This window comes from Arvicola amphibius, chromosome 3 (assembly GCF_903992535.2).
Source record: "Arvicola amphibius chromosome 3, mArvAmp1.2, whole genome shotgun sequence".
NCBI classification, from domain to species: Eukaryota; Metazoa; Chordata; class Mammalia; order Rodentia; family Cricetidae; genus Arvicola; species Arvicola amphibius.
Window position 1 is genome coordinate 141504829 of NC_052049.1, and position 18071 is coordinate 141522899.

The 18071-nt window shown below is 43.6% G+C and overlaps 1 protein-coding gene across 1 annotated transcript in view; it reads left to right on the forward strand.

Annotated features, from left to right (window-relative positions):
* Positions 1-6003, forward strand: part of Prtg (protogenin) — a 108010-nt gene extending 102007 nt beyond the window's left edge. Inside the window, exons 18-20 of the mRNA XM_038323834.1 lie at positions 1589-1751; positions 4853-4957; positions 5596-6003. Coding sequence (XP_038179762.1) covers positions 1589-1751; positions 4853-4957; positions 5596-6003 — 676 coding nt within the window. The remainder of the gene's footprint in view (positions 1-1588; positions 1752-4852; positions 4958-5595) is intronic.
* Positions 6004-18071: the final 12068 nt, after the last annotated feature.

Genomic DNA, 18071 nt, shown 5'->3' on the forward strand with positions numbered 1-18071 from the left:
AGTTCCAGGACAGGCTCCAAAGCAACACAGAGAAACCCTGCTGATGTAGGCTCACAGGTAAAGTGCCAAGTGTGAGAACCAAAGATCCCAGAACCCACAAATGCCATCCTGGAGTGGTGCCTTCCTATCATCTCAGCTTTCAAGAGGCAAAGACAGGAAAACGGCTGCAGCTCAACAGCCAGTCTGGTGGAAATGGTGAGCTCCAGGTTCAGCCGCAAATGTAAGGTGGGAAGTGATTGACACCTGGGTCAACCTCAGCTCTCCACATGCATACATATGTGAACACACATGCATGCCACACGCACACACGTGTGTATGCAAAGAAAGAGATGCTATAATGGTTAAAGACATTTAAATGACAGCAGCTGCAGGAAACGCATTGAAATCAAGGCCTTGTAGAATCAACTGGGTTATTTTCCTCCTTAAAAGGAGTGTAATGTTATGGGGTTTTTATAGCTCAGAATGTGCTGAATTTACACTGACATCATTTTCCTGCCATTTGGACAAAAAACTGCTGTGCCAATAAAAATCCCTAAATGAGAACTTGGTTTCTGCGTTTCTGAGTCATTTTGAGAAAATGAGAAGTCTCCTTAAGCCGTTGGTTTTTGCTTTTGTGTCTATTTTAATGGCACACTTGATCCGGCACATGCCTTCCCCAGAGGATTCCTCATGATCTCATGTTCAAGTGGCAGCAGACATGCGTTAGTCACCAAGGAGGCACGGAACAAGCGCCCGGAATCACAGGCTAATGCAGTAAATAGAGACATGTTAGCCATCAGCTGTCAGGCGAGTCACAAACACTACAGCAGTGAGCAATGCTAAAGATCTAGGATGTGTATTCCAAGGATATCTGAGACATAGGCATTGAAGAAGCCCCTTGCTTCCAAACCTGTGGGCTGAGGAGCCAGCTCTAGTTATCAGAGGGCTCAGCTCGGATCGTGCAGCTCTGGGCTCATTCCCAGCACTGCAGATAGTCAGCAGTGGCTCTCGCGGTAGTACTGGTAGTGCGCAGGAGGCGGATGCACAAAGATCAAGGTCAAGAGGGTCAGTGGATGGTTCAGGATGGCTCGGTGAATACAGGTGCTTGTCCACAACCTGACTACCAGAGTTCAGTCCCACATGGTAGGAGTGAACTGAGTCTTGAAAGTCGTTCCCTTACCTTCACGTGACCATGTGCATGTCCATATGCACGTATGCACACAAACACACACACACACACAGAGAGTAAATAAATAAATGTAAATTTTTTTCCAAGACAGGGTTTTTCTGTGTAGCTTTGGAGCCTGTCTTGGAATTTGTTCAAGGCTGGCCTTGAACCCCCAGAGGTTCATCTGCCTCTACCTCCCAAATGCTGGGATTAAAGGCATGCTCCACTACCGCCTGGCAATAAATGTAAAATCTTTAAAAAACAAAAAAAAGTAAATTCAAAGTCATTCTCTTCTACAAGTTTGAGGCCAGTCTGGGATACACAAGTTACTGTCTCAAATAAAAGAAAATAAAGTAAGGTTATGATTAAATGCCACATTTGGTACACTTGCCCATATCTTCCATGAGATGAGAAGGCTTTCTTTCCTTACTAATATTTCAGGAAGTCATCTGCCTCCAAGACAACACAGAATGGAACCCAGCCCTTAACCCGAGCCAGCGCCTCTGTAGCCGTGGGGAGTGACGTGGGGAAGAACCTGGAGAGAGTGTCAGAGAATGAAGAGTCCCTGGTACCCATGATGCCGAGCAGCTTCATTGATGCGAAGGTACACTGCATAATGCTTCTCTCCTCGTGTGAAGTTAACTTACCAGGAATGTGTGTTGGGTGTGTTGTTGATCGTATCATACGATCAATCAAATCATAGGAACCTATGATCCTGTTGATCATAATTATATAATCCACCCATGGTTTGGGGGAGAAGTTGACACATGAAAGAACAGGATGGACTATACAGGAGGAGTGGGGACAGACACACACTAGACAGGGCTTGGGGGAGCTGGGATCCCCATCATTAGTTATTGTCATAATTCGGGCTTCCTTGCACACACCTCTACTTTTTCTTTTAAGATTTACTTATTTATTATGTATAGTGTTCTGTCTGCGTGTATCCCTGCAGGCCAGAAGAGGGCATCAGATCTCATTACAGGTGGTTGTGAACCACCATGTGGTTGCTGGGAATTGAACTCAGGACCTTTGGAAGAGCAGGCGGTGCTCTTAACCACTGAGCCATCTCTCCAGCCCAGCACCAGCACTTTTATTAAATGATTTTACCTTGAGTTTGATGGTTGCCTGTATTGATCCTTAGCGCACACCAGTTATAAAGAAGGTTTTAGAATCTACTTTTATATAAATCTTTTATGTGTGTGAGTGTTTTGCCTGCATGTCTGTCTTTGCATCATGTGTGTGCTCAGTGCCAAGGATGGCAGAAGAGAGCATCAAATCCTCTGGAACTGGAGTCACAGATAGTTATGAGCTAACATATGGGTCTAGGGAATTTGTCCCTGGTTCTCTGAAAAAGCAGTCTGTGTGCTTAACCATTGAACCATCTGTGTCACCTCAAAAGAATATTTTTTTTTAATAAATAAGAAAGACATGGGCTGGAGAGATGACTCAGAAGTTAGGAGCATTTTTTGCTCTTCTAGAGGACCCAGGTTCCATTCCCGGCACCCACATGGTGGCTCACAACCTCCTGTGTAACTCTACTTCCAAAGGATCTGACTCCCTCTTCTGACCCCCTCAGGTACATGGTGCACATACATACACACAGGCAAAACACTTGTACACATAAAATTTAAAAAATAATAAGTAGCAAGCAAACAAACAAGCAAAAAGATCTGCATAGACACCAAAGAGCCTTTTCTAGATGGTCTGAGGAAGTAGATATTACAATGAAGTGTCAATAGAGGGCGCTACTTCATGTCTTTGTCAAGGCTTGTTAAATCACTATGGACACCAGCTAGAACTGTGTCTGGTCACATTCCTTTGCTTTGTTTTTTCGGTGACAGGGTTTCTTTATATAGCTCTAGCTGTCCTAGAACTCTCCCTGTAGACCAAATTGCCTCAAACTCACAGAGATCCACCTGCCTCTGTCTCCTTAGTGCTAGGGTAAAAGGTGCACACCACACTGTGGCTCTGTCTTGCTTCGTCACATTCTTCCTATAGCTTCTCCGAACCATTAACTGCAGACACCCACAGCTAGGAGTGTGTGTCCACTGCCTCAGCAAAGAAGGCTTTGTAGATTGTTAAAGGATTCTTAGAAAAGACGATGACATAGCACACACACACACACACACACACACACACACACACACACACACGTATCCTGCAGAGCCAACCCCATGTGGAAGAGGTTTCTCCCTGTGATCAGCCTTCCTTCACAGACCCTTTCCTGAAGTCAACAATGACGAAAACATTTTCAAGTTTTAGGAGCATGGATATTAATTCTTGCATTTCTTTATTTTGTGTTTCTGATGTATGTGGGTGTTTGTATGTCATGGTGATCACGTGGAGGCCAGAGGATTGTGGGAGTAAGTTCTCTCCTGCTGGGTGGGGTTTGGGACTTGAATTCAGGTCATCAGACCTGTGGCAGGTGCCTTTCTCCTGCTGAGTCATTTCTCCTGCCCGCAAGTTTCTGTTAATTTTACATAGTCATTTAAAAGGTATTTGATTTTTGCTGTTGCATTTGTGTTGTTTGCAGCCTCTTTTAGCTCTTAATTTATAAGTAAAAAACCAAGCCCTATTCAACTTATTTCAATTAATATAGGACATAAAATCTAAAAGGTTGTGTGTGCGCATGCACATGCATGTGTTTCCTGAAGGCATGTAATCCATACTGACTGCAACTTACTACTCAGACAAAGCTAGCCTTGAACTAATTCATCAGCTTCTGTCTCTTGGGGATCAAAGCCAGGGCTTCCTTCATACCAGCCCTCATACAAGTGGACTTTGTCCTTGGCCCTAGAGTCCAAAATTGGCAAATACTAGTATATATTGTGGTTCTGTTATTACCAGTTTGGCAGCAGATACAAGAAAAGGTAGGGGAGAAACAAAATGAAGGAGAAGATGGGGAGAAAGAGGCAGAATCTAAAGTCAAAGAAGCGGAGAACAGCTGGAGGCCTGGCCGGTCCCCTTGGTTGGCCTGCAAATGACACCTTACTTTTGGGTGAATGTTGAGTCCAGGATATTGTTCCTCTCGACTGCTTTTAAACTATTTCAGTCATGCAAAGAAAGTTGAATGGAGAATATAATGAACAAATGCACAAATGATCATTGATATCTTGTCATAATTCCATACTTTTGCTTGCTATAACAAAAACATGTCAGAGAGAGGGTTAGGAGGTAGGTACAGAGTGAACCAGGCTAGGCGTTGGAGTGCATTCCTGTCATGCCTTAGTACACAGGAGTCTGGAGAGGAAGCCAGTGAGCTTCAGGCTAGCACGAGCTTCACAGTGAGACCTGGTCTTACAAAGAATAAATAAGCCTGATGTATGTTTTTCTTGTGATGTGTATGGCTATTTTTTCTTCACATATGTCTGAGCACCATGTATGTGCCCGGTATGTGTGTAAGCCAGAAGAGGGCATAGGACCTCCTGAAGCTGGAGTTACGGATGGTTGTGAGCCACCATGTGGGTGCTGGGAATTAAACCTGGGTCCTCTGGAAGAACAGCCAGTTCTCTTAGACATTGAACCGTCTCTCCAGCCCTGATGTGATTTTGATGGCAAACAAATGTCCTGAATGTGTTTGCTCCTGTGTACAAGAGGTGCCGTACGTGACCTTTGTTTCCTTTAGACATTTAAAATCTCTGTGTGCTTCCTGCAATGAAATCAAATCTCTAATTCTGAGATATTTTCTCTTTGTTTCTTCAGGGAGGAACTGACCTGATCATCAATAGCTATGGTCCTATAGTTAAAAACAACACCAAGAAAAAGTGGCTTTTTTTCCAAGACACTAAGAAAATGAAAGTTGAGCAGGTAATTCACCCATGTGAGAATCATTTGCTGTCTATGACATAAAAATTATAATTAGAAGTAAGAGCAAAATGAGAACATGAAAGTCAATAATCTTTGACCGACGTGGTTCAATTCTGACAGTGAAGAGCCATGTTGAGTGACAGCCAAAAGGACAGTTGAGACAGTCATCAGAGATGTGGTTTTCAGTAGAGTGTGAGGACCATAAGAAAAGAGAGGGACATGAGCTTATATCAAAATAACCAAGGTTTTTTGGTTGTTTGTTTGTTTGTTTTAGATTTTTATTTTTAATTATGCGTGTGTATACCTAAGTAGAGATATGCACATGCGTACATAGGCCAGAAGAGGGTGTTGGATCACCTGGAGCTCGAGTTACAGACATGTCAATTACCTGATGTTGGGTGCTAGGCACTACACTCGGGTCCTCTGCCGGAGCAGGATGTGGTCTTGACCACTGAGCCGTCTCTCCAGCCCCACCGAGGAAGGTTGTAGCTTTTCAGTTGGTATAGTAGTTCAGAAATCCTCCCCGCTGTCGGTGGGAACCAGGGACGCAAACAGTTGTTCACAATGGCAACCTCTTTATCCGTGCCCTCACGTGAACTAGCTGCGGCCTCATTGCTCCCTCATCTGTTTTTGCCCAGACTCCAAGAAGATTCACTCAGCCCGTGTGCTTTTACCAGCCAGGCACCACTGTGCTGATCAGCGAGGAAGACTCCCCCAGCTCCCCAGGCCAGACCACCAGCTTCCCAAGACCCTTTGGTGCTGCCCTTGATGCTGAGCATTCGGCCAACAGTGTGGGCAGCCACGAGACGGGGGATTCTGGAAGGTTCTCCCACGAGTCCAATGATGAGATCCACCTGTCCTCGGTCATCAGTGGCACACCCCCCACCTCGAATTCTCTCGCCGGTGGCGATTCTGATGGAGATGGTGCCATGAAGAAGCACGGAGACCCTGCAGAGCCCTTGCCAGCGGAGCAGACCTCCACCTTGGCCCCACAGCCACCAGAATCCGCGGGGCCGTGCTTTGCAGCCGAGGGGTTTCCCATCTAGACAGCCATGCTCAGGGATTCACAACAAGCATCTGTTCGAAGGACAATGAACAGGGAGCCAAAGCCTTTTGTTAAAATCGTGATGTCTTACCGTTTATTTTTTTTTTCATCTTTTAAAAACATTTTTTTAATTATTTTTAAGCGCACGAATTTTGAATGTTTCAATTGTCAACAATGTGAAAAAGGGCAGTCAAGATGCTTGACTGGGCTCTAAGATGCATCACTGGAGCGGAGGGAAGACTGCCCGAGCCCTCTGCTGAATAGCTACCTCAGTTTGCTTTGGCGGACTCGGAAGAACTGTGCTGCCTCCTTTTGTGCTGGCTTCTCGCGGCGGCGGCGTAGCCAGCAGGACTTCCTAGTGACGCCGCCGTGTGTCCGTTGTGTGTGTGACGTGTGTGACTGAGGAGTCCGATGGCAAGACGAGGAAGAATGTTGATCTGAAGCTCTGTTTTTTTTTTTTTTCTTTTTTTTTTTCTTTAGAGCTGTAACACCTGCATGATTTGAATAATGTTGTGACCTCTGGCTGTGAGGAGAAAATGCGGGACTATATTTATTTGAATGAATGAAACAAAGATTTCTCTTTGGAGAAGCAAACTATTCCGTAGCACATAGAGATCATATCCTTGCCAGGCTGTTGGGATTGGAGCGCCAGAGCAGGAATCCTTTGCTCCAGCCCACACCAGCCTGCCTTCAGCCACCTTCTCTTTGGCCCCACAGTCGGTCAAGGGCTGCGCTGTCTCTTTTGCAGAACAACTTCAGAGTTTCCGAGCTAGCTGCAAAACACAATATAGAAAAGTGGATTTTTTTTTTTTTTTTGAATGGTTCAGCCGGGCGGTGGCGCATGCCTTTAATCCCAGCACTCGGGAGGCAGAGGTAGGCGGATCTCTGTAAGTTCGAGGCCAGCCTGGTCTACAAGGGCTAGTTCCAGGACAGGCTCCAAAAGCTACAGAGAAACCCAGTCTCGAAAAAAAAAAAGTCCCAGTTTGGCTTCAAATGGGACGAAGAAATGTCATGAAGTATTGAGAATGAAGATACACAAAGCAATAGAAAGTAAGACGAACTTGAGGTTTTTGTAATAGCAGTGCCTTCCAGGATATTTTATGAAAAATTTTGCCTTATACCTTTTTAATATTCATGAAGATGTTTAGGAAAAAGGGTACCAAAAATTTGCCTTAACAAAGTTTGGCTCTCACCAATAGCTCTAACGTTGTCTGGCACCTTGTTAGCGTTGTTCTCCTTTGGAAGCGCTGGTTGGCCCCGGGGATGTTGTACCCCACCAACCCGGTGGCTAACCTCTTGGCTTACTGTCCCACTAACTCCAGGAGTGAGTTCATCCTCTGCCTGGTTTAAAGTCAGCAAGCCCTTAGAGCAGGCCTTCTCAGCCATGAGGCAACAAGTCCTGTGCTGAGCTACATGGGAGGGACAAAAAAAAAAAAAAGATGCCTGAAAGAGAGGCGTGTCCATAGCCTTTTAGAATCATGGGGTTTACCCTCCCCCAAGTTTTTGGAAACGGATTTTGAGTTGCATTTTAAAAGAAGGCCCCTCTGTGGGTTTTCCCCTTGAAACCCTCCCTGCACAGATGGGACAGGTCCTGCCAAATGGAGCCCTAAAATCAAGGGACCTGCTGGATAATCACCATGCTCTCGTCTCCCTTGATGGCCCTACTGTGTGATTCTAAGGTTTGTACCAACTCGGGCATGCTTAGAACCTGACCCACGGCTGCCACTTCTGAGCGCAGTTCTGTTCCTTTCACTGTGGGCTTTTCAGCAAAATGGGGGGAAAAGAAAAAAAAAAGAGAAAGAAAAGAAAAAGCAGAGCTTTAGGTAAATGATGGGAGTCTAGAAAAAGGGCTTCCCCTGCCTTCGCACTCCTGTTTATACTACCTCTCTTTAAAGTTATTCTAGTGTTATTGTTCTTTCCTGTACTCAGGGAATTTTGTTTTGTTTTGTTTTTGTTTCTCTTGAGCTCATGACGCATGGGCGGGCGCACTGACAGGGTATGGTGTTGTTTGGTTCGTAGTTACGTATGTGGGCCAATGTCTATCAGTATCTAAAATGAAGAGGTATAATGGGATCGGTTGTTTTCAATCTTCAAAAGCAAACAAAATGTAAAGGTGACACTTCAGGTTTAGGGCCATGCGCATTTGAACTGTGTTCTCTGCCTGGGTCCTCTGAAAGGGTCTGAGGGGATGCTGTCCCAGAAGAACGTGCCCTGTGTTTTGATGAATCGGCCCTTAGTTACAGTAGACTTTTAGCTTATAGCTATTTGCTAGTTCATTTTTTAGCCTTTTCATTCTATTGTTATGCAGACATTTCTGTCACAATCCTGTTACCAAAGAATTTCCAGTAGAAAAATGAAATTTCTATTATAATCAAGTTCACTAGACGCAGCTATAAATAGCCTCAATTTCAAGTAATTTCTAACCCTAAACTATAGGGTTTATATTGATAGTTACAGATAATTAGACTAATGATATTAACTACCTTACTGTCTCCAGAGTGTTTAAAATAAGTTGTAGTTTCCTTGCCAACAGATGGTTACAAAGTATTTCCACTGTAGCTTTTTTCCCCTTCAGCAAGTGAAGAAATCTTTAACTCTTATAGTATTAATGTTTTTTCAAATTTTTGAAATTGCTTGTTGGAGGGGAAAAAAACAAATCTTATCACTAAGAATAAATATTTTGATCTCATGGAATAAGGTATTTAATGTTCAACAGAGGCTTTTGGCTTGGCGAAAGCAAGCTTCTTTGAAGTCTGAAGTACGAAATTCTAACTAAAATATTAAGGTTATCATTTCTTTCTTATGGTACCATTACTTCATCATATTTCAACTCCAGATAAGCTGGTATGCAAATTGGTAACTTTCATTTCCTAAAGACATATTTGCTAGAAGTACTGATAACCTGCCTGTCATTTTTAATGTCAGATATTACAGTATACTGCTCATCAGTATTTTCATACCAAAGACCATTAAAATATATAATTTAGCCTGTAAGTAAAGATGAGCAGATTTAAAATAAATTTATTTAGAAGCAGATAGGGAATCTAGCTTTAGTGGCAAAAAGAAAAGACGAAAAGCTAAGTTTACATAGTTAAAGGCAATACAGTTATATTGGTATTTATCAGTGTTTTTATTCGAGTACTTTATATCAGCAAATTAAAAAGAAATTTAAAACCAAAGATATTTAAGGTTACCTCTGAATATATGGAAATTTAGCTGTACATTGAACTGTTATTTGTTGTTTTTTATGTTAATGAAACATCTCTCCAGACCCTCTCCTCTGTGTCCAGGTTTTCAGTGAAATCCACTGGTTCAGCCACAGGGATATTTTTGCTAAATGATGCTGTGCTTCTTCCATAAGGCCCCATGAGTGTGACGGTCACCAGATAGAACATCAGGCTCCTCTGTCCCTGGGTACGTGGGAGCCCCTAAATCTGCCTGTATAGTCTGCATTCCTACATAAAGTCATTCTCTGGTTATTCAGGCAGCTGGAGGAAGGCAAATGAAATGAGCCACTGTTTGGGTGGGCGGCGCTTTGAGTTAAAATGGGGTTCCTAAATTGTAAGGTTTTCATTGCACCAAAGGAGCTGAGCTTTAATCTCAAATGGAAACCTGGGTGAAGAGAATGACTTTTTTTTATGTAGAATCTAGATATTTATAAAGGACATATTTATCTATTAAATGATGTTTTGAAAAGTACCAAGAGTTTAGATGCCGGTGACATGTTTCAGGCTTTTTTGCCATTACCTCAAACTCAAGCCACGCAAGCCATGTGGCAGTGACTGTGTGTGCATCATGTCTGTGCTTTCTGGAGGGCTTCTGGAAAAAAAATTTTTAAAAATAATTTTTGAAAAGGCTCATGGCCGACGACTCAGGAGCACTGTTGACGACCTTAGGAAGACACCATTGGAAAGAGTTCTTTGTGTCCTCAAAAGCGATCATGGTAGCATGGTGCACTCCTTTGATTAATCGCAGTAGGCAGATATCTGAGGTCCAGTCCTGCCTGCTGTGCATACCCAAACAAGGCGAGGGGTGTCATTTCAGGAAACGTTACCGCCCATGGGTCGGTCAGTGGCTGTTGTGATCGATTCGCTTCTGTACACTTGCATAGCAGATGTCCATTTGGAATACCAGATGTGGGGGGACAAAAGTTTGAACTGTATTGTCAAAAGCTGTCATTTTTCTGAGGCCAACCAGAAAATATGTTTTGCATAATTCCTGCCTGAACATTTACTACGTGCGTCTCTGATAAAACTGCTTGGGTTGAAGTCAGAAGTCACCCCTGCGATCTGTGAGCGCAGAGCGGCGGGTTCTGGAGACCGCCATGCACAGCCGTTCATCTAATTGTGGATTTTATTGATGTTTAGAAGGCAGCCGTAGGTTCTGTGCTGGGTTGCTTATGCTCAGGATGTGAGTTCCCAGGCTAATACAGTGTGTGTTACAGGCTTTTCTACCAGGTGGGTTCTGTGCTGCTTTCCCGGCAAACCATCACTAGTTTAGTGTCTGTAAGCAGCGGCACCTAATTGTCTTACAACTCTGCAGGTCAGAACTTTTTCTTTTTGAGGAAGTGTTTTTGCTTTGGAATTCTGCCATCCTGGAACTTGCTATGGAAACCAGACTGGCATTGAACTGGTGGTGCTCCTCCTGCCTCATACTCCCGAGATGACAGGTGTGTGCCATCCATCACCCCAGCTATAGGAGAAGATGAAGGTGCCAAGGGGGCTGCACTCCCCCTGGGAGCCGAGAGAAGAAGCCGGTCCCTTGTCTTCTTCAGCTTTTAAAGACTGTGAACTCATTTTTCTTCAAAACCAGCAGCATAGCCCCTCTCCTTCTCTTTTTCTGACCCCAAGAAAGAAAGGTTCTTTGGTTCTGAGTATTCATTTGGTTAGATTATTCTGGCCTTCTTCGTCCAAGATGATGTCCTTAGTTTCTTCTGTCGTGTATTGTAGGATTCTCACAGGTTCTGAGGGTTCCTCTGTAGACTTCTGGGTGGTCATTGTTCTCCTACTACAGATCTGTCCACTCTGCGGAATTCCTCTCCGTAGCATGGAACTAGGTTATCAAGATATAGCAAATCTGATGTTCCCTTTCCCCTGGAAGCACCTTTAAAATGTCAAAGACTGGAAAAAATAGGCCCTCTAGTTTGTTCAAAGTGCATTAAAATCTGTCTCTAAAACCCCTTCAAAGCCAATTCAACTTTTTTTTCTTTTACTGTTTTTTTTTGAAGTGGGGGATTTGAGGCAGGATTTCTTTGTGTAGCCCTGGTTGTCCTGGTACTCGCTCTGTAGACCAGGCTGGCCTTGAACTCAGAGATTCACCTGCCTCTACCTCCCAAATGCTGGGATTAAAGGCGTGTGCTACCATCGCCTGGCTCCTAACTCCACTCCAGATCTTATCTATGTTTTCAGAGGGAAAAAAATCTCTTAAATATTTGCCTCCAACTATGTTGGATTCATCAGAAAGTTTGGAAACCTTTTTTTCTCTCTTCAAATGATAATACTGGAGCAGGGCGGAGGAAAGGACTCAACACATAAGGGATCCTGGAGAGATGAGCAAGACAGGGCAGAGTCATCCTTTGCTTTCTTTCCAAAACACACTGGTATGTACTGCCTTGCAGCCTGGTTTCTGCCTTCACTTAAACAGTGACGGATATTCCACCTTCTAATTGGTCAGCTCTGAAGCTTCCCGTGGTCCTTGCCTCGCCTCGCTCCGTCAGCACGTGTAGCTCCTAGGATGTGCTGAACTTTCCCACCTGCTTCGTCTTCTAGTTGTTCTTTTCCTGGATGTTTTAGACCCCAAAGCTCTAGTTCGTTCTAATTTCTGATTATCTTAAGCTGGCCTCCTTTCAGTTTTGAAGGATGACTTCGAATTCTACCCTGACTGATATTCAGGATTTCTTTAGCAGACAAAGCTGTTTCCATTCACAGGATGCTAGCCAGGAGGAGATGTTCAATACAGAAAAGCTAGGTGTCTTAAACATAACTTCTGAGCCGAGATTAAAGGTGTACCCCCCCAACCTCATCTTCCATTTTTAACAAATGCACTCTTTCCTTGTTTGCATCAGCAGGCTTCGCTCCTTCGATGACCTGCAGAGTTTTACAGGTTTCCTAAAGTTTCTGATAAATACATTCTTGACTTAAACTTTAGAAAGAATGTTACTTTTCCTATTGAACTCTCTTCAAAACAAAACAAAAACAAAGCTACTCTTCCTGCTGTCATAGAATTTCTTATTTGCCACATTCTGTGTTATCTGTTCCTTTCCTGAACTAAAACCCTTTCCTGGTGGTAAGCCTGGACACAGACGTTGCCTTAGCCCGTGTGGGACAGGTGTTAAGAAAATCTGTCTGTCTGTTACTGTCATTGAACAAAAGTTGATGTCTGTACGTGTAGGATTTTTTTTTTCTATTTCAAAGATGTGAATTTAATGAAGTGTGGGAACCAGTTAAGTTATTTTCTGTAGTGGGTGTTCTGGGTCCTGCCACTCTCTGCTTCCTTGTAAGGGCAGCATTTGCCAGCTTCAGCGTGGACTGTGGAGTTGAGCTACATTCGATTTCTACTTGACTCAGGGGACCAGCTCTGCAGACTCCATCGCATGAAGAGGGTGAATGTTTGTCTTGATTTTTGAATGTATTTTTTAAATGTCTTCTTAAAACATATGTTGTTTAACGATGTGGGTTTGTTTTCTGTTCCTAGCATGATAGCAAATATTTCCTAGTATCCGATCACTATCCCGGGTAGTTTGTATTCTACCCTACAGGTCATGCCAAAAAGTGAATAAAAGTTTAAATGCCAAAATGTTTATGAAAACTGCTGTCTACATACTGATTGATTGCACAGTTTAAATAAAACTTTTCCTTAGTTAAAAAGCAAATGGCATGCGTTTTCCTTCTTTGGAGACTAGAGAGTGAACATCAGAACAGTTGGAGGGGATGACTTATTAGGTGTGTATTCCTGTGTCCAGCCTCCCTTTAAGAATTGTAGCCACGTGGCGTGTACTGTATATGGCAAGAACACACGCCTTTCCCATTCCTGTTGATTGGTGTACGTTCAGGAAGCAAACATGAGGTGACCCAAAGGCTGTGGGCACGTTCAGGTCCACAAGGCATCGAATCCATGAAGAAGATGCTAGAATGAGGGTTTGGGATGACAAGAGGAGCCTGGAAACCCTCTCTTTCAGAACATCTAGAGTTGGAACTGGAGAGGTGACTCAGTGGTTAGAAGTGGGCGAGTCAGATGACCAGAGTTGGTGAAAAAGGAGAGGTGACTGGATGAGATTGTGCTCTGACTGTCAGTGTGTGCTGGCACTGCATTCACACACACCTTAAACACACAATAGTAACAATAAGTTTTTGTTTTTCAAGACAGGGTTTCTCTTTGTAGCCCTGACTGTCCTGGAACTCACTCTGTAGACCAGGCTGGCCTTGAACTCAGAGATCCACCTGCCTTTACCTCCCAACCACTGGGATTTAAAGGCGTGTGCCACCGACTTCCCACCAAAACTTTGATTTCTTCTAAAATTTAAGTATATAGAAATTTTAACAAGCTTGAATTAATAAACATAAAACCCTGAAGCAAAGAGAAAGTATATCCTTTATTTTATTTTTTAAGGATACATGTTTTTTATTTTATATGTATGAGTATTTTGCTGCATGTATGTGCCTAGTATCCTCTGAGATAAGAAGAGAGAGTCGGATCCACTGTAACGAGTTACGGTTAGTTGTTAGCTACCATGTGGGTGCTGGGAACTGAACCTGGGTCCTCTGCAAGAGCAGCAAGTGCTCTTAACTACTGAGCAATCACACCAGCCCCTGTTTTATTATTTTTCAGTGTGTGTGTGTGTGTGTGTGTGTGTGTGTGTGTGTGTGTGTGTGTGTACATGCACATGCTCTTACGTGCAGGTGCCGATGTAGCTCAGAGACGTTGGATCCCCTAGAGTTAAAGTTATAAGTAGCTGTGGGCTGCACAGTGTAGGTGCTGGGAAAGAAAGCTGGGTCTTCTGTAAGGATAGTATACACCCTTAACCATGGAGTCATCTCTCTAGTCCGAATACTTTTGAGTACACAGGATTGCCCTTGCTGGAAGCCTGATCGTTACCGAGTGAAAATCCTACAGGCCATGTTCTTCAACCCCAAGGTAATGAGATGAAAAGTTAATTATGAAAAGAAAAATGCTGGACATTTTGAAATTTTTAAGCACTTCTAAATAATGTATGAACTTCAACATCGCGATGAAAATAAAATAGAATTCGATGAAACTGAAGCACCAGGGGCTACGTCAGCAGAGCAGTGACTGAGCATGTGCAAAAACAAAAAGAAGGAACAAGCACTCATGGGTACAGCACAATAGTGCCTGGGCATAGAACTTAAACACTTACATTAGGAAGACATACAGGGCCTGGAGAGATGGCTTAGCGGGTAAAGGCGATTGCTGCCATCCTAACGACCTGAGTTCAATCCCCAGAACCACACAGTGGAAGGGAGAGAACTGACTTCTAAAATTTGTCCTCTGGTCTCCACATATGTGTACTTTGTGCCCACACATACACGAAATAAATAAATATACAAAAAATGTTTTAGAAAGAACCTAGAAAAATCAATGAAGTAAGCATCAAAGAAAAAAGGTTGGAGAACCAATTGACACTCCGACACCTATAATCCCAGCACTAAGGAGGTGGAGGTTCAGGAATTCAGGGTCATCCTGGGCTACATAGCAAGTTCAAGGACAATCTGGACTACATGAAAATCTGTCTCTAAATAAATAAAAAAGTGAAATGTATTGGTCTGTATATAAAATGAGATATTACTCAGCTTCCAAAGAAATGAAATGTTGATACATGTACTGTAAGAAGGAACAAAATAGCCATTTTGGATACAACTTCGATTTTGAATAAGAGTCAAATAAAGTTTCAGGTAGCTGACATCACTGACATCTGGTTGGCAAGATGAAACAAGAACAGTGGGCAAGCCACCTCTCCACACTTGAGTAACCCAACCAAAAAGAACAGAAGACGTTCCTTGGAAAGTCCCTAATCTTTGAATCCTGATTGGTGAAAAGTGGGACTGTCACTTGACACACATGTTTGTGATTTTCAAGCTTAAAGGCTCTGTGACATTCTGGCCCAGGTCACAGTTGCGCTCCCGGGTCTGTTCTGTGGCCCTGATCATCAGGAGTGGCTTGATTTCGATACATTTTTCTTTTCTGCATTGACATGTATAAATTGTGTTGGCTCCAAGAGGGCCCCATAAGAATACAACATTGATGAACCATGAAAACAGGCTTTTCAAGGGTTAAACTTGGCATATTTCCTGTCTCTTAAAAGAAATTTCATGGGCTGGAGAGGTGGCTTGGCGGTTAAGGGCTCTAGCTGCTCTCCCAAAGGACCTGCATTCAATTCCCAGGAGCCACTGTAATGAGCTATTGGTGCCCTCTTTTAGCCTGCAGGGATACATGGAAAACACTGTATACATAATTAATAAATAAATCTTTTTTAAAAAGAGATTTCATAAGCTGGTGATGGTGGCGTACACCTTTAATCCCAGCAGTTGGGAGGCAGAGACAGGAGGATCTTTATGTGTTCAAGGACAGCCTGGTCTGCAGAGCGAGTTCCAGGACAACCAGGGCTACACAGAGAAACCCTTTCTCAAACAAAAAGATTTCATGAAATGCCTACCCCTCCATATTTAGAGTATTTCCTTTTTACATTAAGCCTTGACCTTACCGAGTTTCTTACCTAGTTCCACCTTGCTGTGCTTATTCACAAAAATACTCATACATCTTGCTGACTTGTTCTTAAAACATTTTCTCAAGCTGCAATGCTGGCAGTATTTGTGCCCTGAAAACAAACAAACAAATAAACAAGAACACTGTCTTCCTGTTGCTGTAAATCTCAGAGCAGAGCAAAGCAAGAACCCTACTTCACTGCCACATTGACGTCCTCGGTGGTCACATATAGGGGATGTGTTTTCTTTTTCTTTTTAATTTTTTACATTGTTTCATGTATTATATTTTGATTATATTCTTTCTCCTCCCCCAAGTCCTCTCAGGACCTCACAATCGCCCCAGCTCAGCCACCCAACTTCATGTTTTCTCTCTTTCTGTCTCTCTCTATCTCTCTCTCTCTGTCTCTCTCTCTCCAAAAGAATGAAATAGAGAAAGGAAGGAAGACAAAACATCAAACTATAATGATGACAGTAACAACAAAAAAGCACACACACACAAAAAAAAAACATGGCGTCCGTGTTGCCAGTGACGCTGAGCATGGGCCTGCCCTGGAGTGTGGTCATACAGACGTCTCCTTTTCTGGATGCCCTGAACCATTTGCTTTGCCATCTTCCATTTCCCCTTCACTGCCAGAGGTTTCTCTAGCTCCATCTAACCTTGGAAATGCATGTTGGTCTGAATTCTGTTCTTGGCTGTCCCCATTGGTTCTGAATGACTCCTCTTTGTGTCTGAAGCCTGGGTCTGGCCGAGCACTGAGACCGTCACTCTGAATAGTGGAGCCTGGTTGAGAGGTACAGTGAAGATCAGCTCTGGAACTCAGGTCTCATGGATTTGACTACAGCAAAGTGAAGGAACGTTTTTGAGAGAAATTACACTGGGGAGATAAGAGTTGGGTGCAAAAAGTGTGTATTAGTAGTGACTTGTCTATGCTGTAGCAAAATGCTTAACCAAAGCGGTGTAAGAAAGGCGGGGCTTGTGGCTCACAGGCTGAGCGCACCATCTATCATGATGGGTGTCACGAGGCTGGAGCAATCACATCACATCCCCAGTCAGGAAGCAGAAAGATCGGCTTCCTTTCTTTTTATTCAATCCAAGACCCCAGAAAGTAGGATGGTGCCCATGGCTAAGGTCTTCCACCTTAGTTAACATAATCTAACTCATTCCTCATAAGCGTGCCCTGATGCTGGTCGCCTAACTGATCCTAGATCCTAACAAACTGACGGTTTTCTCCATGTCTGCATGACTGTGTCAATATGATGCTAGGTCAGCTTTCCTTTGACACTTAAAGGTTTGTATCCATGATGCTTGATCAGTGTGCTGAGGCCAAGTGACAACTTGTCATAAGCACTCGCATCTCCCAGGGGCGACAGGAGTGGAAGACCATGACACGGAAGTGTGGAGAGCATGCGTATATCTGTGTAAAAGCACCATGTCCTAACTCAGGTCCTCGTGCTTATCTGGCAGGCCATCTTCAGTATTCTGCTTTTTGAAACAAGGTTTCAGTATGGAGCTTTGGCTGGCTTGGAGCACAGATATCCACCTGCCTCTGTCTCCAGAGTGCTAGGATTAATGGCGTGCACCACCACGGGCTACAGCTAGGCTATTCTTTTCCTAAAGTAGCTTCCACTAATGTAGGGTTTTACCTCAGGCATTGCCTGGGCACTTGAATGCCTTGTCTGTAAGGTCTGTAAGTCTTGTCTATAGAAAGATGAGACTCCCATTTGGTTAGTTATAGGTCCTCTTGGGCTTAAGGAGTACTTGTCTACCGTTAGATATAGAAACAAACCGCGTTTTACCTAACAGAAGAGTAGTCCGCACCTGGTTGCTCTTAGTACAGTAACTAGAAAACCTAACAACAAACCAGGAAACCTCATAAAAGTTCATCAAAGAATGTCAGAGTTAGAAGACATCTTAGAGATGAAGTACCACTCACTTGATAAATCAGAAACTGAACGTCAAGAGTGCGTGCCTCATTTGTCCCAGGTCACATAGCCCAAGGGAAAAAATGTGAACTCCCAGTCAAATCTAATTTACAGTCTCCTTGGTTTGGCATGGGGGGAATCTCCCTACAACTTGCCCATGTAAGGTCCCTTTTCCCAGTGCTCTTCTACTGTTAATACCCTGTTTTGAAGAGCCCAGTTACTACATATCCAAGGCAGGGGGCGTTGCAGAAACACGAGTTCGAACCACGGGCACGGGGAATGTGGGGCGTCCACACACCCACCTAAGAACTATGCCACTTTCTCTGACAAAGTTTTCCTGAAATCCGACTGCGAGGCCAAGATGCCTGCTGGGGCTAGGATGAAGTTGGGAGCTGCTGTTTCCTTGGGGAGGCTGGGGCTGGGCGTG